Source organism: Oncorhynchus masou, chromosome 24, assembly GCF_036934945.1.
Source record: "Oncorhynchus masou masou isolate Uvic2021 chromosome 24, UVic_Omas_1.1, whole genome shotgun sequence".
NCBI classification, from domain to species: domain Eukaryota; kingdom Metazoa; phylum Chordata; class Actinopteri; order Salmoniformes; family Salmonidae; genus Oncorhynchus; species Oncorhynchus masou.
In genome coordinates, this window is record NC_088235.1 from 69,316,686 (window position 1) to 69,341,815 (window position 25,130).

A 25,130-nucleotide genomic window follows, 5' to 3' on the forward strand; every position below is an offset into this window, starting at 1 on the left:
TTTGTTCATTTGTTTTAGTGTAATGGACCTTATTATTTGACTGTCAATTGGTAGGGCAACTAACTGTGTTTGTGTGTGTGCGCGCGTGCATGTCAAAGACATTAATTTATACATCTAAATAATATTGTATTTGTCATAAACTTTGTAAACAACAGGTGTAGACAAACAGTGAAATGCTTACTTACAGCCCTTCTCAACAATGCAGAAACAAAAAAAGAGAAATAGAAAAATAATAACACATGGAATAAATACACAACGAGTAACAGTAACTTGGCTACTATTAGCAGCCATTATCATGTATTTGCATATTTTCGCCAGGTGATTAATTGAATCATGTTGCTGTCAACTCTGACGGTTGCAGTGTGCAACTTGCATGGTATTTTAATGATTGCCATTATCAAGCTGCCCTCAGAAATACAGTTCTATCCCTTTAAAAAAAAAATACTACCCACGGTCTCTTTTGCTCATGCCCCCCTCCACCACTCACCCCCACCCACCCACCCACCCACCGCCTGCCCACACACACACACACACACACACACACACACACACACACACACACACACACACACACACACACACACACACACACACACACACACACACACACACACACACACACACACACACACACACACACATCCAGCCCTCAGCCTCATGCATCAGCTCTCTCTACATTACTGCTCTTCCTTGCAACATCCACAGTCACTGAGCATAGAGGAAGAACTGAAACCACACACCGTCTGTCTGCTTACAGTCCATGTACTTAAGGACGTATGTGGAAAACGCCTACTTCCTCTCCCACTTATCTGCACTGAAAAAAAGGTAAAAGCTGAATGCATTTTACTGTCAATGCTGTTTTTGTACATAATGTCTTATGTGTGTATGGCATGAGAAGATTATGTAGTAGGCAAGTCAGACTCACATCAGCTGTGAGTGTGGCTCCAAGCAAGGTGCGGTCTGTGTGTGTGTGTGTGTGTGTGTGTGTGTGTGTGTGTGTGTGTGTGTGTGTGTGTGTGTGTGTGTGTGTGTGTGTGTGTGTGTGTGTGTGTGTGTGTGTGTGTGTGTGTGTGTGTGTGTGTGTGTGTGTGTGTGTGTGTGTGTGTGTGTGTGTGTGTGTGTGTGTGCGTGTGAGAGAGAGTATGTGTGAGTATGTGTGAGTATGTGTGTGTGTGCATTTGTGTGTGCATTATTGCCACACAAGTCTGAGGTAATGGCTTGGTCTTTTCTTATGTCTTGAGCCTGGGGTGCACCAAAATGTCAAATCAAATTAATTGCGGGCTTATGCTAACTAATTAATTAGTAATCGGGTATCACAGGGTTTCGACTGTGAAGGGAGGTGCAGTCTTTTTTTGTGTATCATTTTTTGATGAAGAGAGAGGGGCCAAGTGGAATTCATTTTTTAAATATCTTGACAGTTAATAGAATCAGAACAGTTACTGTCAATTCAGATCTGGAATGACCTTTTCCTCATTTCTCAAAAAGAGATGGAGAGCATGTCTCTGTTGAACATTTCAGAGATTCAACAGAGACATGACTTTGTCCTGAGTCACTTCATAGGAAACATACTGCAGGTCAGCTCAAGTCTTGTATTGTTAATTACATCTCTGATTTGAGCAAGTCTTATTGGGATTCCCCTGGACTGCCACACTGTCCTTTTCTCACTTCTTCTCATAGTCCATTTCCTCTTAAGCTTCCTCACTAAAAACAAAAACTCATGCAGTTTCAGAGGCTACATCGCCTCAATTTGGTTGTTGTCTTTGAATATGGAAACACTGCTGGTAGGTTCTCCCACAAAGTCAGAACCATTTAAAGTATGGCACCATAGCAACTTTCCAGTGTATGTGCCTGTGTTTATCCCCTGGCAGTGTACATTTGGTGTATACTTGGCCAACTCCATCTGCATAGTACTGAGGTGCACTATTACGATCAGTGTCACTCTTCTCTAGTGTGTGACTCAGACACCGCACGAGAGGCATTATCACAGAAATGATGAGGACACTTCAGCAAGCTGCCACTGTGACAGCCTCTTATGGGCCAACAATAGCTCTGAGATAAGACATTAACCTTCCAATGGAGCAGAGGTATTGCCTGTAGTTATGCTTTATGTTCACCAAGAGATTCGGATTGATTAATTGTTTTGGAAAACTACAACATCAATGGGTGCCGTTGGAATAGGTTATAGGGTTCATCACATTTAGGATAGGGAGCGAGGTTTACTGTTCATCTTATTGTCTTTTCAGACTTCGTTTCAGTGAGTATACAATCATCTTATGCATACACATGTAGAAATACAGAGCAGGCCCCATATTTTCTATCATATGCAAAAGAGCACCAGTGTATATATCAGCAACGCCCGCACACAAGGCGAGACCAGCCATCGCAAAACAATGGATGCCAAATTATATAAATGTTAAAAGATTTATTTTACAGTCTGTTCATCAGATGGCGAGACGGTTGATGAATAGTTGTTCCGAATGACTCTTTTCAAATGGGTCGGGCCATGCCAGGCAGTGAAAGCATGTGCAACTCTAGATGTGTCAATGTCTATTCTCCTCCACAGATGTAGAGTGGCAGAGAGGGAGGCGCTGAACCAGAGAGGTGCGCATATTTTAAGTCACTTTAGCACTCTTCAAGAGGGCCTTTTTCAATGATCCATTATGCATACAACTCTGGCTCTCCCTGGTATTTCTCCTACCTTCTTGACGTCAGTTGCCATTTGTGAGTGTTGCCCAGGCAACGGCCAACCTCCCCTGGAGATATGTCTGGTGGCCTGATATAGCCTTTTAAGGGTTTACTGTTTGCACACGTTTTAATTGCCTTTGATACACTCGCAGTACTACATGTAGGTCATTGGAGTACATCAGGCATGAAAAAAATGGGAACGCATATAAAAATAGCATATCAAAAGCTATTCTGGCATGATATCCCATTAGTCTTTCTCATCTCCTCTCCACTTGGGCACCTACATATTGTGTTAATGGCTGTTTCGGAGCAGTCCTCCAAGGGCATTATGTACCCTAAAATGGTAGCAATGAAGTTCAAAGTGAGATTATGTGATCTGGTATGATTGCTTGTTGTAGGCTATTAATTTGTAACACCCTATGTGTGCTATTATAGTGTATGGTATTAAAGTAGGCATTGCCTAATTATTTTACCTACACTTGTATTATTAGTCACATTTTTTACCATAATGTAAATAATTCCAGCAATCAAGGGGACATTTGTTAATTAAGGATATCAATGCATCATCTTCATCAGATACAGTATTTAAGCAAGCAAAATTCCCCAATCTCTCAATTTTCTCCTAAGTGTTTTACGAAGTGTTACTGTGTCTCAGTTTTAGACAGTTCCCATTGCAATGGTAGGTTAGGATGTGTGAAAATGGTTATCTGTCATGGGTGGAAGACAATAGAGATATTGTACACACAGGGTACCTGGTCCAGAGCTCTGAGGCTATTTATAGCTTCTGCAGCATCTTTTTTTGTCCAGACATCAAGCTATTGATGTTCTATTTTTACAGTGCAATTCGCACCCTCCCTCTCCTTTTGGTTGCCAAGCGATTGACCAAGGGATCAGATTGAAGAATGATGTGCCGCTTGCTGGACACCCTGACTCTGATTTTCAGTTGGTTAATGAACTCTTTCAATATGGGATGGATGACAGCTATGAGATGGTTGGAGGGTTGATTACAAAAACGATTACAAAAAACCCCAATGTGATTTAAGATAATAAATGCCATTGCTATTTTACCCTTCACATCTAATCACCAAGCCCGAAAGAAAGGAAGCCACTGGGATGCATTTCAGTTCATTTACTTGATAGTTTACTGACTTGATTGTTGTGGCCTTGCTTTTTATTGGAAATAGAAATCTGTTATGATTTTTCATAGATTCATCTGAATTTGATTATTGGCTACAAAGCTACTAACATTATTTTGTAGTTGTCAAGGTGAGCCAGGTTTTGTCTCTACAACATTTATATACGGCAATATTAGGGCTGCCCAGGCCAGAATATTGCATTTAGCCACACCTAGGTGAAAAGGTTACAAAACAAAACAAAATGTAATTTGCCCTATGTTGTGTTAAAGGGATGTGACTAACACCTCTCTTTTTCGGAGAAACGAGAGATATCAGCTAATATTGGAATATATGACGTTGGTATAAAACTGCGAGAGCACTGCCAAAATTTGACAGGAATAGATTATGTTCTGTCTTGTTGTGGTGATGTTCACACCTCAGAATAGTTAAATGTTACATCATTTCAGACATGAATTGGCAAAATCATTCGGTTGCATTTAAAGTTATGACATCCTGTGATTTTCATCAGTCTTTTTGATTGATGTTTAATGGCCTCCACAGCATATCAAACCCTGCAACATAGGCCTACATCCTCGAATTAACAACATGTGACTCTCTACTAGCTATTATTTGAATCCTAATCCCTATAATGCATTTAGGAAAAGGGATCGACTGAGGTAATCTACTGCTGTGTGAATTCAATTAGACTTAATCTGACCCCATGCTATTCCAAAAGGAAACCAAGGGCTGTGCAACTTTCATCTCCCCCTCATTGATTATAGCTCTCGCAGAGATGAGGAAAAGCCTATCCCACTGCTCTCTTTCATTGGCTCCATAAAAAATTCAGCATGTCCTAATGGAGAGAAATCCTATTCTACTATTTACCCAGTTTACACCAGACACACCTTTCCCTGGTGCTATCAAGAATGATCGGAAATGACTAAACACGTACATGATGAATCATATGATACAGGTACAGAACACCAGAAACATATAGCTAAATTTAACTGTCACTTTTAGTGTGTGCACAATGTGAGAGATCTCCAGGATTGGATGAATGCGCAGGCCTATAGGTAGTCTGTATAAGTATGCCCTAGGTGTGTATAATGGTTATCCCAATAATCCTTTTATTTCAGTACTACAATATATCTAGATAATTAATTGGTACTTGCCTACATAAGCCAAAACATTTAGCCTATTACAGTAAGAACTAAGTGTTTTGTATTGTAAGAACATAGTATTCAATATGGCAATTCATGTTTTGCATATCAAGAGAAAAATGGTGAAGGCCTAATCACACAGAACTGACAAAGTCTTCAAAACAACTTGCATTTATAATCACTTATGAACATTTAGAAAACACTGAATTACATTGTAATTGCCTGATAGTAAAGCACTCTGTCATCCCCTTCCTGCACACTTTAGCCTACTTCCCAATGCTCAATCCACTGTATGGCTCCGAAGCCACAACTGTAACCATACAACATGATGAAGGAAGGGATAAAAACATGTAGTCGGCGTTACAAGCTCCTTAAACCAAGAATAACATTTTAAAACAATATCGTATCGTTCAGACCTCCGCGATAGGTGTTCACGTACACTGTAACAATTTGTTTCCTGTACTCAGTTCTTTCTTTTTGTTGAGGGAGCTGACAGTCAATACCATTTTCCTGTGGGTGAAACAAAGCTATTGCGACACGATTGATTTGGTCCTTATTGTACAAGAAAACGGAACAAGTGGAGAAAAATCACTGATATAAATCAAGATATTGTCTTAAGAATACGTTTAAACGTGTTTTAGGAATGAGTAAAATGAACATGTACGACATATCTGTGAGTGCACCCCTCGGCGTAGGCTGTTGCCATGTTCCCAGTTTCTTCATGGGTGTGGTGATTAGATTGCTTGGTGAACGTTCAGTCTAATCCTGCCAGAGTTGCGCGACTGGCTGGCCCTTTAAATCTGTTAAATTGTCTGAAAACTAATAGCGCTATCTTGACATTTCTTTCACAGCTGGGACCATGTATGCCATTTGAAAACGGACTACTGTGACACAGATTGGAACGACGTGGAACCCCCCCCCCTCAAAAAAAAAATCCAGTTTCAGGTAATAACGTGTGCTCTGGAGAGCTGTATCTCTTAGCATTTTCTTGCCTTTTATTTCCTGCTTTGGGTAAACCCTAGGCTATAGCCTACAATACGGCGTGATGTCGGCCTTTGTTTTGCGTTGAGGTTGCAAAACATTAGGGGAGCAATTGATACGTTAAAAAGCAACGTGTTGAGTAGTGGTCATCTTAATAGCTAATTATATTTATTTCAAGGCTTGCTGTTTTCCTTGGTGAAGCTTTTATTGGTGAAAATTCGGTGTTATCGAAACGCGGCCTTTTACTGTCAAATCACCGTCGGACGGAAATTAACTAGCCTACTGTAGGCTATAGGATAAACATCTATATTCACGAATATAACGAAGCCTTATTCAGGTATGTAGAGCAAGATACCGGGAGTATTTTACATACATATTTTTACATTTACATTAATCAATTATAGATGACATTCTGCCTTCATTCGAGCGGCAATTTGTAGCAAGGCTGCCAATGTAACGGCGCGCATATTGCTTAGTTTCCTAGTCTTGAAAATGCATGCCACCATCATTGATATTGCTTGGAGATTATATAAAATCTAATATATCTCAATATTTAATCTTGTCAAAGCAACACGTGTTCAAGATTCTGTCAGAACACCGAGAACAGATAACCTTCCAGTTCTCTCTCTGTGTGTGTGTGTGTGTGTGTGTTGTGGTGCTGTTACAATGTAACAACATTGTAACAGTATTGTAACAAAGTTGGAACTTTCATGTATCTGCTAACGTTATCTGTCTAATATTATCCACAATCCGCATTGAAATGCCAGCCATCTTTTTAATCGTTATAGTCTAAGCCTATAACTAGCCCAGTGTTTGTTTTAGCTGTATGCCTATCAGTTATTGTTATACTTCTGCAGTATTGTAGAGTTTTAAGCAATATCCTGACAAGACTGGTTTAATGAGTCCTCCAACAAGATCAGTAAGGTACAGATGTAGGACCTTAATTTGATCGCCCTTTTGCAGGAGAACTTGCCTGCAATGCAGGACATTTAAAACTTGTAGTGTATTTAAGGTTTTAAAAGGATTCTGAAGTTTGTAATTTTAACTTTGACATTTCAGATTTGATTTTCCTTTACGAAAATTTATCAACCCTTCCAAAAAAGTCCATTAATTATAATTGACATAATAATTCAAATTTCCTTATAATTTTTCTGCTATAGCAAACTGGCTCAAATTAAGATTCTACATCTGTAGTGAAGGGTTGTAAAGGGTAAACAGCATTACAACTGTTGTTATCATAGTATGCAAACTTTGACCAGTAATACTGTAGCTCTTTGTGCACAGGTAGGCTGTAGAAAAAGCATACTGGGCAAATATTTTCATGGTCACAATTACAGTGGATTTGTGGTAGGCCTAAGTGGCAAATTATTTATTAGAGAACATATGAAGATCATGATTGATATCCATATGCATCTGTCATATACTGAATTTATTTAATGTATTTCCATATGGCTGCACTTGACCAATGTAAATACTCAGCTTGTCCAGCAAATAATTTGGGAAGTCAAGTCACCTAATAATTCCGCCATTCTTCAGATGTTTTGAATGTTCTGTGAACTGAACAAGTTGTCACCTGGTGGGGCTGCCCTGCCTCCTTTTGCTTTCACCCAATGTTTAGGCCACCTCCACCTCTCTGCAGAGATGTGTCACCTCATTGGAGTTAGAAGAACATACACATGGACATACGATTTCATCCCAAGAACATGTGCACCTACACCCGCTCAAACACAACACACACACACACACGTGTATGCACACAATGTCATTTAATTCTCTCAAGACATTTCCTACTCATATCACACTTTCATTGCATGATATGACCAACATCTACCACTCCAAACATTAACAATAACAAACATGGCTTTAGCCTATTGCAGGGGTTTTAACATGAAATCACACACATATCAGACCAAACCCATGCATTACACGTTAATGAATCCTATTCAGCCATCAATACCTATTCACCAGAGACAATGTTACTTGGAAAATCAATCCACTTATTCAATATGAAGCTGGATACATTACACAAATATGAAACCATGGTAATCCCTAGGATTAGGTTACAGACAAGTCTGACATGGTGACCTTCCCAGGAGACGTCAAGTTAATGGCCTTGTGATCAGACACAATATTCCCAATAGTATTACACTTCAAAATTGTAACTAAAAGTGGGTGTGCTAACTTCAGATGCAAGTGTAACGGTTCAAATAAAAAATCTATTACTGCTCGGGCGACGTTGTTTAAATGGAGCGGATGTCAGGGAAGATGCAGCCTGGTAGTACTATGTGCTTCGAGGTCATCTAGGTGAATTCTGCTTTACCCCAGCAGACATAGCGTCAGTGTGTGTCTGTGTTTGAGAGAGAGTCATATGCACATATTTATGTATTTCATGTTGATTTGTGAATGCATTTATGCGCACACACGCGCGTGTGTGTGTCTCGACATTGGTTACATTTGTGCTGAACAGGGCGGGCGGGCGGTAGCTGTCTTCACTGGGTAGAGTGGAGAGCTTCCCACCCATGGCCAGTCTTAGGGCCTGCCTGCTGAGGTGGTGCCAAGCAGCACTGCCACACACTAAACAATAGGGAGCCAGCGCAGAGCTCCCCTTTGTCATCCCTGTCTCTGTGCCATTCGGGGCGGCAGTGTAGCCTAGTGGTTAGAGCATTGGACTAGTAACTGAAAGGTTGCAAGTTCAAATCCCCGAGCTGAAAAATCTGTCGTTCTGCCCCTGAACAGGCAGTTAACCCACTGTTCCTAGGCCGTCATTGAAAATAAGAATTTGTTCTTAACTGACTTGCCTAGTAAAATAAAGGTAAAAAAAAAAAAAAAATTCTCTGGGCCTCCCAATCTCCCACCACTGGAGGAAAGCTACTTGGCCAGTCTGTATCCCACACACCACGAAATATGGGCAATTCGATTTTGGAACGGGGCATAAGTGTGTCATTTGACCACAAACTGAAGTTTTAGAGTAGTTTACAAATTGCGAGAACAATTCAGATTGAACCATTAGGGCCGACTTTTAATGTCTGTCGTTGTAGAAATGTAGTACCTACCTATTGAGGATTGTTGTTTTCCATTTGCATGTCATATGCACAAATAGGTTTAATTAAGCTTTTGTGCATAGTCTTCTGCCTAATAGGTGAAATTAAATTAGCTTTTATGTTGGCCAGTGAGACATGTACACTAGTGTATAGCATAGGACCCACATATTATTGTTATATTCAGTGTTGAAGAAATATATTACCTTCAACAGTTTATTTATTCTTATTTTCAACAATGGCCTAGGAACAGTGGGTTAATTACCTTGTTCAGGGGCAGAATGACAGATTTTTACTTTGTCAGCTCGGGGATTTGACCTCGCAACCTTTCAGTTACTAACCCAATGCTCTAACCACTAGGCTACCTGCTGCCCCTAACAGTGTTATCTTGTGATCAAGCCATGTTTTGTGATTACTGGTGTCGTAAAAATGTTAGCTAACGCGTTACCAATTAGCATGTTTGACATTTCAGTGGAAATACTACTACTATCAGCTTTTTAGCAACAAAAGCAGTTTAGCAACAAAAATACTTCCCAGTTATCGGCAGTTATTGGCTACCTTACTATTTTGTTCAATTACAAGATATATCTGTTTAATTTTGTTCTTAAAAGAGACCTCGTATCCGAAGTGTTTACTTGATAGTTGACTAAAGTTAGTTGCCTAGCCTTCCAGTAAAAAAAAAAGACTTGCCTGTCAACTTTTCAGTGCGTAGACTTCTTCAGTGTTGTAACCAAATAATGTCTCATTATTTATTTTACAGATTAATCTTATGTTTTGAGAAAGTAGATTGACAGTTTAATACTAACATATAAATGAGTATGAATCATTTAGGTAAAAAACTGGATATTAAATTATGTGTAGTCTGTCTCGCAGTCAAATTTTACAATATACAGCGTGTCCCACAAAATGTGCATATATATATATGACTTATTTGAAGACTCTCAAAACCTAATTTAACTATACATACGCTGCAATGAAATTGGTGGTCAGCTAGCTAGAAGGGTGTCTTTAGTCGCAAAATGTACCGTTATTTTCCCGGCCATTTAACTGTTGACCTCAAAGTGATTTAATCCTCCAGCCACTAGAGAGTGTCGGAAGTTAGGGCGTGCCGATGTTGGGGGGAAATGAGCTAGTGGATTATTTATTCAAGGATCAGATTGCAGTAAGGCACCAGCAGCAGCATTTCACCTGGGAAACTGATGTCAGGGGCTCTGCAGGTGGCTTGCGTCAGCAGGTGTCATGAAGGAAACGTAATTCCCAGGCAAAAGTCTTTCTTTCTCCACTGTCTTATTTTTGTCAGTGCGCTTCCTACCTGACGCCAAAAGCATGCAGATGTACATTTTTTGTAATTCTGCAGTCAGAAAAAATGGCAAACAGTCTCGACCTAAAGCCCTAAATAATGTCGATTTTGAATGAAGTTGTAAAATAGCAGTCAAGTGCATGTGCATTATGTAGGCTATATGGAAGGAGTATGCTGTTATGTAAATTAAGATTATTTAACACTGGGCAACCTGACCAAATTCACATAGAAATGTGTGTTAGATCTGTCATTCTAAGAAGTCTAAGAAGTGGTAAATCTGTTCTATGTGCGCAATGTCTGTGCTTCCCGTTCTTAAGTTTAGTTTTTAAGTTTAGTTTTTCCGTCTGTTAATTTCGGTTTTGTACACCAGCTTCAAACAGCTGAAAATACAATATTTTTGGTTATGAAAAATATATTTCACAGCGGTTTAGATGATACAATGACTCTCTTCACTATACTTGCTTGTTGTGTCACATAAACTGGAATTAGGCAAACTATTCGAATTTTAGCTACCAGGAAATAGTGGAGCGATTTCTGCATAGTGCAGAACATGGTTTAACATGGTTATTAGAGAAAAGGCCATTGACGTTTGGTTATGAATGCTTATTTAACACTTATTTGTTAACCTTTTTCATAAAGCATCATACACCAATGGGCATTCAATAAACAGAAATACCACCTGCTATGAATGCTTTGACGAGCGCTATTAAATGTGTAGCAAATCTTTTTTCATGAACGTTATTTGTTTTCCAATGTGGAACAAAAAAAATACATCTTACAGGCATAATGCCCTAGCTGCTAATTATAGAAATGGAACTAAAACATTAACCCAGGGCTGTATTCTGGACAGCAGGCTGCAGAATGTCCTGGAAAATGAGGGGGGCCCAGCGCTCCAAAAATTTCTGGAGAGTGTGTAAGTGCCTCGTGACCCACATTCAGAATCCCTTAGGTAAAGGATGTGGCGACACACACACAGCCCAGTGTGTGTATGTACAGTATGTGTGCGTACGAGCGTGGGTGTGTGTATAAACACAATCCACTCAATAGAGCTACAGTACAGTTACAGTACAGTTACACCCCTCCTTTGCACGTCAAATTATATTCAAACAGAATCAATTGCAGGACAGGGAGCTAAAACAGCACAATGCAAAACACCCCGCTTGATTGAATTGAAAAGGTCAGTGACTCAGAGCCTTGTGCATTTAAATGGCCTTTTGAACCAGACCGCAGGATGTCCGTGTTTGTTACAGCCCAGGGAAGTGCTCCTCTGAAAGTGTGTCTGTCCGTCTGACTGACTGTCTATCTATCTGTCTGTGTTTTTCAGGTGTCAGCAGGTCTGTGTGATTTTTACAAACCCAGTTTTCCAAGTGGAGCGTGGCCTGAACACATCACAGAGGGACAATGAGCGAGCTGGAACAGTTACGGCAGGAAGCGGAGCAACTACGCAATCAAATCCGGGTATGGGGCGTGTGTGTGTTTGAGTATGTGTGTGTGTGTCTGTATTGAATCCTTGACTCAACAAATCTGAACAGTAAAGTTTCAGGTGATCATTTGATAGCATTGCTTGGCATTTTCAATCAGCCATTTAAATCATATTTTAATATTAACACTGGACCACTTTCTGCAATATACTCTTTCTGTCTCTCGCAAACTCTGAACATTGCCATGTTGCTGTTGTGTTACAGGATGCTAGGAAAGCCTGTAGTGACTCCACTCTTTCGCAGGTAAGGGATTTAACAAATTAAGATTACACATTTACTTACAATACATATAAAGCCGGTTATAGCTTGGATCAAGCTATCATGTGTGCTTGATATAAAATACAGCCAAACATTTACCTTTGTCTAAATAAACAGGACCCCCCTTAGGCTCTTTCCAATCACAACCAGTGAGCAGTTTTTTGTTGTTGTTGTTAAACTTGAATTCGATCCTCTTTTGACCACCTGAAATCCCAAGGTCTTTGTAGTCTTATCATGTACCATGTATGTCCAATGAAATTGTAGAAACATCTCAAGGCTGATAAATGGATTTTTTTTTTGCTTTGTCATTATGGGGCATTGTGTGTAGATTGATTAGGGGAAAAAACAATGTAATCCATTTTAGAATAAGGCTGTAACGTAACAAAATGTGAACAAAGTTGAGGGGTCTGAATAGTTTCCGAATGCACTGTAGGTATAAAGCAAATAGCCTAGCAATTAGTCTATGAAACTCACTCATGTACATATTTGGACTAGCGTGAAGTTTATGAATGACCATGCTGGGTTATGCTGATGTTGTTTTCTTTGGACCTGGCGTATTTGTAGATCACAGCTGGTCTGGACTCAGTGGGCCGGATACAGATGAGAACGCGACGCACTCTCAGGGGCCACCTTGCCAAGATCTATGCAATGCACTGGGGCACCGACTCCAGGTCTGAAAATACTACTGTTACTACTACTACTGCAATACTTCTACTGCTACTATGCTTCTACTGCTAATATACTTCTACTTCTGCTGTTGTTATTTTACCCCCCTTGATTCTAAATGATTTTTTATTGTCTTTTTATTGTTGCATAAGTCCTATGAGGTAACTCTAATGAAAAGTTCTATACAAATGAAATGTATTATTATTATTAGTACTACTACTAGTTAGTACCACTACTACTAGTACTACTACTGCTACTATCCTACTAATATACTACTACTACTACTACTACTACTGCTTCAAAACTACACAACTACTACTACAACTACTACTACTACTACTAAACCTCCATATTCTTAAGCACTGGCTGCTTGTGTCCTGTGGGTTTTGAACAGAAACTTTGTTCCAAACCAAAGCCGTTAACATTTAAATTACAAAAAAGTCCACAGACTGCTAGTTCAATACTACGGCACATAGAGCAGTGGCACATTTTTACCAGTCAGTGTACTGTTGTCAGTCACACTAGTACTGTTGGACCGACTGATTTCCAATTGAGGCTCGATTTATATGTGAGCCATGGGACTACAAGTATGCATGCTTACCAGCTCATTCTTACTGCTCCCAAATACTTCTGTGTGCGTCTGCACTCTGGGTGAACCACCTGGAGGACAAACAGCCTGTGTTTATTTTATATACAGCAGTTGACATTTCAGCGGCACAGCTCTCCCTTTATTGTGTGCTTGGCTCGCTACAGATGGGTGCCAACCCACTTCCTATCACTGGAGAGACGGAAACACAAGCAGTTGGTGGCAGGGGGATGGGGGGTAGGGCAGGCTCTCTGTTTATCTTTCTCCCTCTCTCTTTCTTTCCTTCATTCTCTCTATCACCTCCCCTCTCTATTCTTCCTCCCTCTTTCTCTCTATTCTTTCTTTCCCCACTTTTCTCTTGCTCTCCATCCCCTCCTCTATCCTTCTCTTGTTCTATCTCCCTCTGTCTCTCCTTGCCCCCCTCTCGACTGTAGAGCCTTTCAGATGACTGAGGCCATGAATATTACATGAAATGGCTCATCCAAAGTGGTCGCTATCCTGGACGGTTCACACTGCGATCCTGGCATGTGGGGTGTCCCACCGGAGGGAAGGAGGGAGGGAGGGAGAGAAAGAGGGAGAGGGCTCTGGAGTTCACACCACATTTAAACTGCTTTGGAAGCAGCAGCTTTTCTGGCTACATTAGTTATGCATGCATTAGGTATGCTCTAACTAGTTTCATTGCTTTTTTGTTCCTGTGAATATATGCCAGTGTGCTGTGCTGACAGGTCAAACTCTTCAATATATTGAAACCATTCTCTTTTTTTAAATGGCGTCTAGGTTACTTGTAAGTGCCTCCCAGGATGGCAAATTGATCATTTGGGACAGCTACACAACAAACAAGGTGAGACCTACATTAAACTGCACCTGTGTAACCTTTCTCAAATAACATCAAAGACAAACAATCACCAGTAAAGTATCCTCTATCTCCCCTCACACTGTAGCAAACAGTGCCATCCTCGTTGTCTTTGATTCTCCTCTGTATACTGCATCACATTCCACTCCCCTGGGTGATTGAGCTAAGGCACGTTTGGGATCAATTCAATTACCATTTAGGTTATATTAGGAAGTGAATTCGCCTGAAAATAATTTCCTCCTATTTTCTACCAGGATATTTCTATTCCCGCATTGAATGTCAATTCACTTCAGGAAGGTTCCTAACATAAGATCTGCATGCGTAACTTGCAGATCAGGTTACAGGTTATGCGTTCAGATCTCAAGTTAGGATTTGGTCTTTCCTTTCAAGTCTTAACGCTTATGAATTTTTGATTGCAACCCTGGAGGTAACAGACGTTGATCGTGTGTGTGTATTCCGTAGATGCATGCCATCCCGCTGCGCTCCTCCTGGGTGATGACCTGTGCATACGCGCCCTCTGGGAACTATGTGGCGTGCGGAGGCCTGGACAACATCTGCTCCATCTACAGCCTGAAAACCCGTGAGGGCAATGTGCGTGTCACCCGCGAGCTGCCCGGACACACAGGTACACACTGGAGAAGGCTGTTTTTAAGAGGCGGAATACCTCAATTTTAGAAAAGAAATAGCACAATTTCACCTCATCAACGTTTTGGAGTGGTTTAAACCCAGATAACCTTTTTTCATTCCAAAAGCATTTCTCACCTCTGCCCTTATTCAATATTCCCTGCAGATCTTGGTCCGTTTCATAAAGCATCTCGGAGTAGGAGTGCTGGTCTAGGATCAGTTACACCCATAATCTTATTCATTATGATCTAAAAGGAAAAAACAATATTAGATCAGCACTCCTACTCTGAGATAGTTTATGAATACGGGTGAGACTAGTTCTTCTCCATATTGTTTACACCTGTCCACTACTGTCAAATATGTGGGGTGAACAAGGGCAGTGGATGCACTGAGGACCACAGTGATGGCTTGTTATGGTATTGATGTGAATCGTGTGGATTAAGCATGCATGGTTATTTTCAACCTTTATTTTTCAGGCTATTTGTCTTGCTGTCGTTTCCTGGACGACAACCAGATTGTGACTAGTTCCGGGGACACCACCTGGTGAGTTTGTTGATCTAGTGTGGGAGGAACACTTATTTGGGGAACACAACTTGTGTCGAGATGATATCCTTTGTCCAATAGCTTTGCATCCACCGCTCTTATAAGGCTTTGTCTTGGTTTTGTTCTGGTTTCTGGTGCTACAAAAGCCCTCTCTACGCCAGCTCCCGGGAATACTACTCACACAGACTATTAGGGATATGATAATACGATAGCATTGTCTATTGACGATGATTGACATCCATCGTCAATGGTAACGGCATTGTGATGTGACCAACAATGCTTTAGCCTATTTGAACTTGACTGGTTGCCCTGCAGTAAAGAACGGGAGTCTCCAGCACACAGCAGGGCAGCACACAAGTGACATTCCAAGTCATTTCTTTTTCCTATTTGCTATAACCTAGTTCAATAAATATGTTGTATACAGAATGCAAGGGAGGAATGTAGGGTAAACTGAGCAGAGAATTCCACCAAAACTGTGCAAAAGGTCCAATATTCTCTCGCTCTCTCTCTCTGTCGGATGCATCGGCTTTTAGTCTATAGCCTGAACCTATTCATTTTTATTTTTTATTTTTTAAATAAGACAATCCTTATCCTTATTAACTATCATGTGTTTAGCTGTTTTAAAAGAACGTAGCCTATATTCCCTTCTCTCTCCATTCGATAGGCTACGCTTCATCATTTTATGCATGGCTTTCTCCCGATAAAACAATGAATGTAACGGCATTCCGTCTCAAAACGTAATTTGAGCCTAAAAACACAAGGTAGCCAGGGGACTAATAATGAGAGAGAACAAACAATATCAATAGCCTATAGAAAAATTAAAGGACAAGTTTAATCAAGTTTGAAATTATCCATATGGGCCGGGAAAATCCCTCCAAACGAGATTAAAAAACCAAATGGCCAATAACTTATCCTCATTCCTCTTACTGGCCTATCATACAAGCTATAAGGCCAATTCAGGTTATGAGCAGCAGTTTAATTCCCAAATATTCTAGCCTACGAAGATGTTGTCCTAAAGTTGTGGCTTTCAAGAATGAAAGTCTATAGCCTAAGCCTAGGCATTTATGATAGATTGTATGATAGATAGAACAAACGATATTACTTATTTTTCTATTATTTTACGAGACAAAATAAAGCAATTATTATCCAGTTTTGAGGACTGTAGACTGTTTCTATCCAGCCAATGACGTCACTGTGTTAAGACAGCCCATTCCTCAGAGAATCACGGCTCCATCACAGAGCGCCAAACAGACACACACACAAACCTGCTCCATGCTGAAGCTCCTCCACCAGAAAGGAATATTAGGACAAGATTTGCCTGCACTTAGCCTCTGCCCAGGATATCGTTGTGATCTGTCTAGTCACATTCGATTTCACTCTATAGCCCAACTTATTTTCAATAAAAAACTCAATCAAATTGGGTTGGCCAATATGGGGCAATAGCATCGTATATCACAATGATTTATGGGTTACATAATCACGATAGGACAAAGGTTGACATCGCTCAGCCCTACAGACGACACTGACACACACACAGAGAGAGGAGAACCCAGTGCACCTCCCCATTCATCATCAATTCATTTCAAGTCTTAACATTTCCATTGTACACTCATACCTCCTCTCATTCCCCCCCCACCACTCTTGCTCTCAGCGCTTTGTGGGACATCGAGACTGGCCAGATGGCCACCAGCTTCACGGGCCACACGGGGGACGTGATGAGCCTGTCCCTCAGCCCTGACTTCAAGACCTTTGTGTCGGGGGCCTGTGACGCGTCCTCCAAGCTGTGGGATGTCCGGGACGGCATGTGCAGGCAGTCCTTCACTGGCCACGTGTCCGACATCAACGCCGTCTGCGTGAGTAGGAGGCACAGGAAATATATGTATTGTTTTGTTATGAATAACCTTACATTGTAGGACGGTACTGTAAAGCAGACAAACATCTGTTACCAGACCGGTTACCAAACTAGATATTCAGTTTCTTTGCTAATACTGCAAGAATTTGACACAGATTTGTCTGACTATGTAATGTTAATCCTGAAAAGAGAAACCGAGCCTCAATTTGTTGGTGGTATGGACTCTACAAGGTATCGAAAGCATTCCACAGGGATGCTGGCCCATGTCGACTCCAATGCTTCCCACAGTTGTGTCAAGTTGGCTGGATGTTCTTTGGGTAGTGGACCATTCTTGATACACACGGGAAACTGTTCACGGTGAAAAATCTAGCAATGTTGCAGCTTGACACAAACCGGTGTGCCTGAGACCTACTACCATACCCCACAGTGCCTTCAGAAAGTGTTCAGACACTTTTTCCACAATTTGTTTTTACGTTACAGCCTTATTTTAAAATTGATTAAAAATCAATTTCCCTCATCAATCTACACACAATACCCCATAATGACAAAAAAACAGTTTTTTCTAATATTTTGCTAATAAAACATTAAACAAATGAAATGACATTTACATAAGTATTCAGACCCTTTGTTGAAGCACCTTTGGCAGCCATTACAGCATCGAGTCTTCTTGGGTATGAAGCTACAAGTTTGGCACACCTGAATTTGGGGAGTTTCTACCATTCTTTTCTGCAGATCCTCTCAAACTCTGTCAGGTTGGATGGGGAGCTTTGCTACACAGCTATTTCTAGGTCACTCTAGAGATGTTTGATTGGGTTCAAGTCCGGCCCTGGCTGGGCTACTGAAGGACATTTAGAGACTTGTCCCAAAGTCACTCCTGTGTTGTCTTGGCTGTGTACTTAGGGTCGTTGTCCTGTTGGAAGTTGAACCTTCGCCCCAGTCTGAGGTCTTGAGCACTCTGGAGCAGGTTTTCATTAAGGATCTTGCTGTACTTTGCTCCATTCATCTTTGTCTCGATCCTGACTAGTCTCTGTGTCCATGCCGCTGAAAAACATCCCCACAACATGATGCTGGCACCACCATGCTTCACCGTAGAGATGGTGCTAGGTTTCCTCTAGACATGACGATTGGTATTCAGGTCAAAGAGTTTAATCTTGGTGTCATCAGACAAGAGAATCTTGTTTCTCATAGTCTGAGAGTCCTTAAGATGCCTTTTGGCAAACTCCAAGCGGGTTGTCATGTGCCTTTTATTGAGGAGTGGGTTTCGTCTGTCCATAAAGGTCTGATTGGTGGAGTGCTGCATAGATGGTTGTCCTTCTGGAAGGTTCTTCCATCTCCACAGAGGAACTCTAGAGCTCTGTCAGAGTGACCATCAGGTTCTTGGTCACCTCCCTGACCAAGGCCCTTCTCCCCAGATTGCTCAGTTTGGCCGGGCGGCCAGCTCTAGGGAGAGTCTTGGTGGTTCCAAACTTCTTCCATTTAAGAATGATGGAGGCCACAATGTTCTTGGGGACCTTCAAAGGTGCAGAAATGTTTTGGTACCCTTCCCCAGATCTGTGCCTCGACTCAATCCTGTCTCGGAGCTCTACGGACAATTCCTTTGACCTCATGACTTGGTTTTTGCTCTGACATACACTGTCAACTGTGGGACCTTATATAGACAGGTGTGTGCCTTTCCAAATCATATCCAGTCAATTTAATTTACCACAGGTGGACTCAATGGAAACAGGATGCAACTGAACTCAATTTCGAGTCTGATAGCAAAGGGGCTGAATACTTATGTTATTAAGGTATTTCAGTTTTTTTTCTAAACCTGTTTTTGCTTTGTCATTATGGGGTATTGTGTGTAGATTGCTGAGTATTTACCTTTTCTTTAAAAAAAATTTTTTTTTTAAATCCATCTGTAACGTAACAAAATGTGGAAAAAGTCAAGGGGTCTGAATAATTCCGAAGGCACTGTACAATCCATTTCTCAATTGGTTTAAAAATCCTTCTTTAACCTGTCTCCTCCCCTTTATCTACAGTGATTGAAGTGGAATTAACAAGTGACATCAATAAGAGATTATAGCTTTCACCTGGTCAGTCTTATGTCATGGAAAGAGCATCTGTTCTTAATGTTTTGTACACTCAGTGTATATTTACTGTTTGGGTGTCTCTACACGCTCGACCCTGTCGTGTTAAGGCATGCTTCCCAGCCGAAACAGTTCGGTAGAGTTTGTGCATATATTATGATGACATTTTGTGACGTTTTCGTTTCGACTTTTCGGGCACACAGCATTTATTCTGGATGCAAGCCGATGTTTGGAGCCGACGTCTTCGACGGTGATTGGTCAACAGTAGAGAGATTCTTCAATAAAGTCTTTGTTGTCATTCTACGAGAGACGACTCGTTTTAATGTACATTTTTTCATTGTAAAATACTGCACCAATAATCTTAGTTAGATGTAAAATTGCGTGACTAACACCTCTTCGGCAAAAACGTCAAAATTAATGACAGATTTCTTGAATTATCTTAAATTAATTCTGACTATTTTGAGGAAGTGTATACTGACTACGGTGTCTCAAAATGGACAAACAGTGCTATTGCCGCTTTTTTGTCATTTTTCAAGCAAAGGTCTTTTAAGGGAGTATGCAAGCAAGCTTGTTCGTTTTGGCTAGCCGAGTTCGCTTGGCGCCAGCTGAGCTAGAGCATGCTGACGCCTTTAAAAAGGAACACCATAGAATATGACTGATACAGTAACACAAATTATTACAAAACATCATGTCATAGACATTAGATTAAATAGTGAGTATGGCACAATACACTATAACAAAAATAACTTCATTCAATATACCTAAACCATTCTCTCTGTCTCTGTGGTGCAGTTCTTCCCCAACGGCAACGCCTTTACCACGGGCTCGGACGACGCCACCTGTCGACTGTTCGACTTGCGTGCTGACCAAGAGCTGATGATGTACTCGCACGACAACATCATCTGCGGCATCACCTCGGTGGCCTTCTCCAAGAGTGGCCGCCTGCTGCTGGCTGGCTACGATGACTTCAACTGCAACGTGTGGGACACCCTCAAGGCCGAGCGCGCAGGTACAGTGGGGGGAGCTGAGGGAGCTAGTGCACGGATTCCAATCCCTTTAAAAAAAAATTAAATGCAACCTTTTCTTGTTACCTCCCTTGAGGTTAGAGGAAGGGACATAATGCAGATTTTTGTGCTAGTCGCAGATTTTTGTGCTAGGCACTCATTTGGCAGTCACACTTATGGACAGCAACTTACAGTCAGTACATACAGTAGTTGGTGAAACACTGTCTGTACTGTGACTCACAATGCCTCCTAATCACCCTTAAATTGTTTCTCATTCCCTCTCTCTTTCTAGGTGTCCTGGCCGGTCACGACAACAGGGTGAGCTGTTTAGGCGTGACAGATGACGGCATGGCCGTAGCTACGGGCTCATGGGACAGTTTCCTCCGAATCTGGAACTAAACCCTCCACATCACCTCCACCTCCATCACCCCTCCACCAACCCACCCACCCACACCACAGGGCTGGACTTGAGGGTGAACACTGTGTCTTCTCCCCCCACCAACCCACCACCAACTCCACAACACAGGCAAAGTCCCCCCTGTCCAGCTCATCCCCTCACCCAACCACCCTCCAACAGCCCAAGCCACAGCCAGCGCCGCCGTGGGAAAGTAACAACTCTTTCTACCTTTCCAAGTGACGTTTTTTTACCCACCTATTACACAGAGGTTTTCAAGTACGTACAGTTAGTGTCCAATAAAAAATAAATGAGACGAGATTTTAAAACATTTGCAAAAAAAAAAAAAAAAACTGGCATCCCCTCTTCTTTTCAGACAGGGGGGGAATAGAGCGCATGTTACCGTGGTTACCGCCAAATTAGAGGACAGTCTGTGTGTATTATGTAAATGTATATATAAATACAGTATATATGTATAGCATTATGTGTGTATATATGCATCATATATCCACATATAATGTGTATGTATATACTTTTGTAGTTTATTTCCCACCCTTGAGTTTTTTTGTTTTGTTTATTTTTTTTGCCTTATGTTTTACTTGTTTAATGTATATAATATTCACAGTACTACACGATAACACAATTCCGATTTTGTCACTTGCCCCATGTACAACATAATGTACATGTCAGTATGCATGTGTGTGAGAGTGTGTGTATGTGCGTGTGATGGTCTACTGGCAAAGGTATACACACGTTCTATAACTATAATACTGTATATTCATATGTTGATGATTGCGGTAACGATAGGAGTTGTGATCTGTTGGCATTCCTCTAAACAAACATGGCTTTCTTTTCGAAACAGAGCCATTTGTGGTCGTTTGTAGAGACAGCTTCTAGACTACAAAGGTTAGGTTTTAGTCTTGGCTGCGTTTTAGCCCAATCCCTTTTCTAGAAACTGGTTTAACTAGGTATTGATACACAGCTCCTGTAGTTGTTTGGAGGCGCAGTCTCGCTAAGCCCCTCTAACAAACTCAAACAGCGTGAAACGACGGCCTAGAGAGACACTCGCAGGGGTCTCGGGCTGTGTTCAAAACCGCTGTTGTACGGCGAATAGTATAACATCACTCCCACGCCTTGCAAATCAACAACAGTGTGATAAGGAATAAATATGTTGCGATCATTCACTAATAGAGACTTTACTGCATATACCCCAAAGCCTTTACGTCTCCACCGCGGATGGAGACGGGGGCCGGTCTGAAACGTAGGGCCCCAAACTGACAGGGGGGAGGTTAACTAGGAATGTGATCCTGGAGCTACTGGGAGCTAGCTCAAGCCTGTATCGTAAGACTAAATAAGTACCGATAACCGGAAATGCTGGCAGTCTATACAATCTCTACCATAGGCTGGTCAGTAGAAGCATTGTGAAAAGATGTGAAAAGGAAAGACTGCTCACTATATGAGCAGTGAGTGACTCTCGTAATTCCTTCCCTATGAGTGGACATGAGGGAAGATGCCTGTAATAGCTTTTTGCTATGTCCTCTTCAATTCTAGGGATTTAAAAAAAAATCTTGATGACCATCAATAGGGTGGTTTAGTTGAGTGTGGAATGTAACGCTCTTGGTTCAGAATTCTCGTCAGCCACTCAAAATCACACTAGTGCCACCACGAGCCTGTAAAAAAAGAAATGCTTGAAAAAAAATGTGTCTGTATTTAACACGTAACGTTTCTTCTCACCAAAACAAATGTTATGAACAGTTTTAAGTATTGCTAGCAAAGAAAGTACACTTGGTAGAGAGCTAGATAATGCACACATACACAACAAACTGTAGTCCAAATGTAAGCAAAGAGCACATGCAACATACTCACCAATAGAGGAAAGGGGGTATCTCTCACAATACTCTCTCACAATACTTTGTTAGTTTGTGCATCAGTCATTTTCCGTTTTCCTCGCAAGATAACTTTGGTTGGGAGGCAACGCTTCAATAAGGGTGCCTATTTACCCTCACATCCTAAAATATCTAGATAACAGTACATGGATTGGATCCATGTGGAATGGATCAGAATGGTCTGTGGCTTGAGATCAGTTAAATCTCCATTCTGCCTTACTGTACATGCAACGAAGCCAATCCCATTGCCAACATTGACCGGAACTGGTCAGGAACTCAAATGTTGGGCCTGCTTGTTCAAGACTTTGGCTTTTTATCCACCTGTAGGCAGTTCACTTGACCTCAATCACCCAGTCGCCTAATGAGGCTCCACTATTTCAAGTGGGCCCAAGAGAATGTGAAAGTAATTGTCTTATTTTTAAAAGTTCATATTCTGTCAACTCATACCCAAATCATGTTATTGACTCATCCTATACTCGTATTTGTGGCCAAAGCTTAACTTGGGGACAAAACACTTTAAAAAAAATAAATAATAATTTCCTCATAGAGGATGAGCTGGCCAATCAGTGGGCTAATCTTTTTAATGACCGGTCAATGCCCACACAGTTCTGCTTTTTAACATACAATAAAATAAGTGATTATAGGTCATATTTCATAGAAATCTGGAAACACTGGACAGTTACTTTAAAAGATAATTGTATCCTTTTCAAATATTGGCACTGGGTAAAGAATGAGGCAGGCAATAACCTGCTATAACAAAGTCAAATGATTTGCTGAAATCAAGCAATTGTGAAGCACAGAGACTCGTCAGTACTATAGTAAACACTAAAAGCCAAGCTTACAGATGACCACAACCGAAGACCTGCAAACAGCATGCATCTTCCAATAGCTTCTCGAAAGTGCTGTACATTATTTTATACAATTCTGCTTTCTGTCGTACAATTTGTTGTATTTATTGATTACAAAGAAAACCCTTTGATCATTTAGTGATTTATAGTAGCCGTTTATTTGGTTGTACGTTTTTAGCTGTTTTACCTGGCTTTGCATTAATTAATTTGAGAATAAATGTAATAGAAATGGCTGGTGGTTTATTAAGCCCCAAAAAACACAAAACACATCCTTGGGCTGACTTGGATGTAAAATGTATTCCATATCAGTGTTGAAATTCTCACTGATCTGTGTGGGTAACATACATGCCGGTAATAAGTGTTACTTTTCGCATTTGTGCCAATGTTACCCACTGACCCTGAGCTGTGAACTGAAAACATGTCATAATTGACAACTCATTGTGTTTCTTCTCTTGCTTACAGAAAGTGCCAGCTTTTTCCCCCTGAATCAAAATCTAATCCGTCATTTTTTTACACTTGGCCTGTAACAAGGTCCTCTGTTGACTTCATAAGGTGCCCAATAAAAGAGAAGTGTCCAGAACTTATGGATATTCCTTCAATGTTGAATCACTTTCTGTTTTGCTTTCAGTTCCCCATATGAAATTAATCTACCCATTGTGAATGATGAGGATCCAATGAGAGAAACGTAGCCCTTTTAAGACAGGAAATACAGATAAAAAGGCAGGATGAAGTTAGGTCATTTTACATCAACATGGCTGCCAGGGAACCTTACCCAAACTCCTGAAAGCAACTTTGAAGTTGGTTGTGTTGATTCTTCAGCTCAGACATCATCTGTGACAATACAGCACCACAGCCCTTACTAGCCAAAAAAAAGTATATTCTGTAACACAAAGAACACCCCAGAGGCTTTACCACAGTGCTCAATAAGATGCAACAGTATTATTACTAAAATAGTGACCGCATTAACATGTGCCTGTGCAGTCCCAATGATCAGGTTAGTTCGCTGGGACCAATGGTTTCTAGGCATCAATAGTCAAAGGTGCTCAATCTCCCTGTATTTGACCATGTCATTGTATTTCCTTTGTCTCCTTTAGTTGTATTCATCATATGAAACAACTATGTCATAAGAGCAACCGTGACAGCATGTGCTCTACCGGATGGGATGCCGAGACCCAGTCTGCAACGAACATAGCGTGTGTTGGTTTTCAAGTCTCCTTGACATACATAGCCAAAGTAATTGAAAAGCCTGAGCTTGTACTTGCCTGGATTTACAGGTCTAAGGGGAATGTAAGTAAATCAGCATGCGTTGCGTTTACATGTGAACTGTTTACTCGTGGACTGAGGTGGAGTATTATCCATGCATCGAAGCAGTGTTTTAGAGGTGTTCTTTTCAAAATCGTAAAACGGAGTAGCGCATATCGAGAGAAACAAACACACGAGAATCAAACATTGAAGTTGTACCCCAGCTGTCCTTTTGATAATTAGCATTACATTTTGCGATCACCACAAACACAAATTAATGCACTGCCTTTTGGCTCTGATCTATTCTGACAGTCTTATTTATTTTTTTGTGTTTTAAAGCTAGTGAAAACCAGGGACATGGTGCCATGATTTCTCTTACAGTGCTATTGTGTGAAATTATAATCACTTGTTATGGAATAATTTTTTATAGTCTTTTTCACACCAATTCCTTTTGTGTATTTGTACAGTGGCTTGGTGATACTGATATGTTGCCATGAGTTGATATTGTAACCAATAAAAAAAAAGCTTTAACCAAGGATTGTGTT

General features: G+C 40.9%; 1 protein-coding gene across 2 annotated transcripts; it reads left to right on the plus strand.

The window, feature by feature from the left end:
• Positions 1-5,313: 5,313 nt before the first annotated feature.
• On the plus strand, positions 5,314-25,121 carry LOC135512541 (guanine nucleotide-binding protein subunit beta-4). Of its 2 annotated transcripts, none has more exons than XM_064934669.1 (10): positions 5,314-5,905; positions 11,604-11,737; positions 11,965-12,003; positions 12,583-12,689; positions 14,048-14,111; positions 14,586-14,748; positions 15,224-15,290; positions 16,942-17,143; positions 20,004-20,220; positions 20,508-25,121. In XM_064934669.1, exons 2-10 carry the CDS (start codon positions 11,681-11,683, stop codon positions 20,612-20,614), a joined length of 1,023 nt encoding a protein of 340 aa, XP_064790741.1. In that variant the 5' UTR covers positions 5,314-5,905; positions 11,604-11,680; the 3' UTR covers positions 20,615-25,121. The 2 variants fall into 2 exon arrangements, with proteins under 2 accessions (XP_064790741.1, XP_064790742.1); XM_064934670.1 differs by lacking the exon at positions 5,314-5,905 and adding an exon at positions 5,998-6,278.
• The last annotated feature ends 9 nt before the right edge of the window (positions 25,122-25,130 follow it).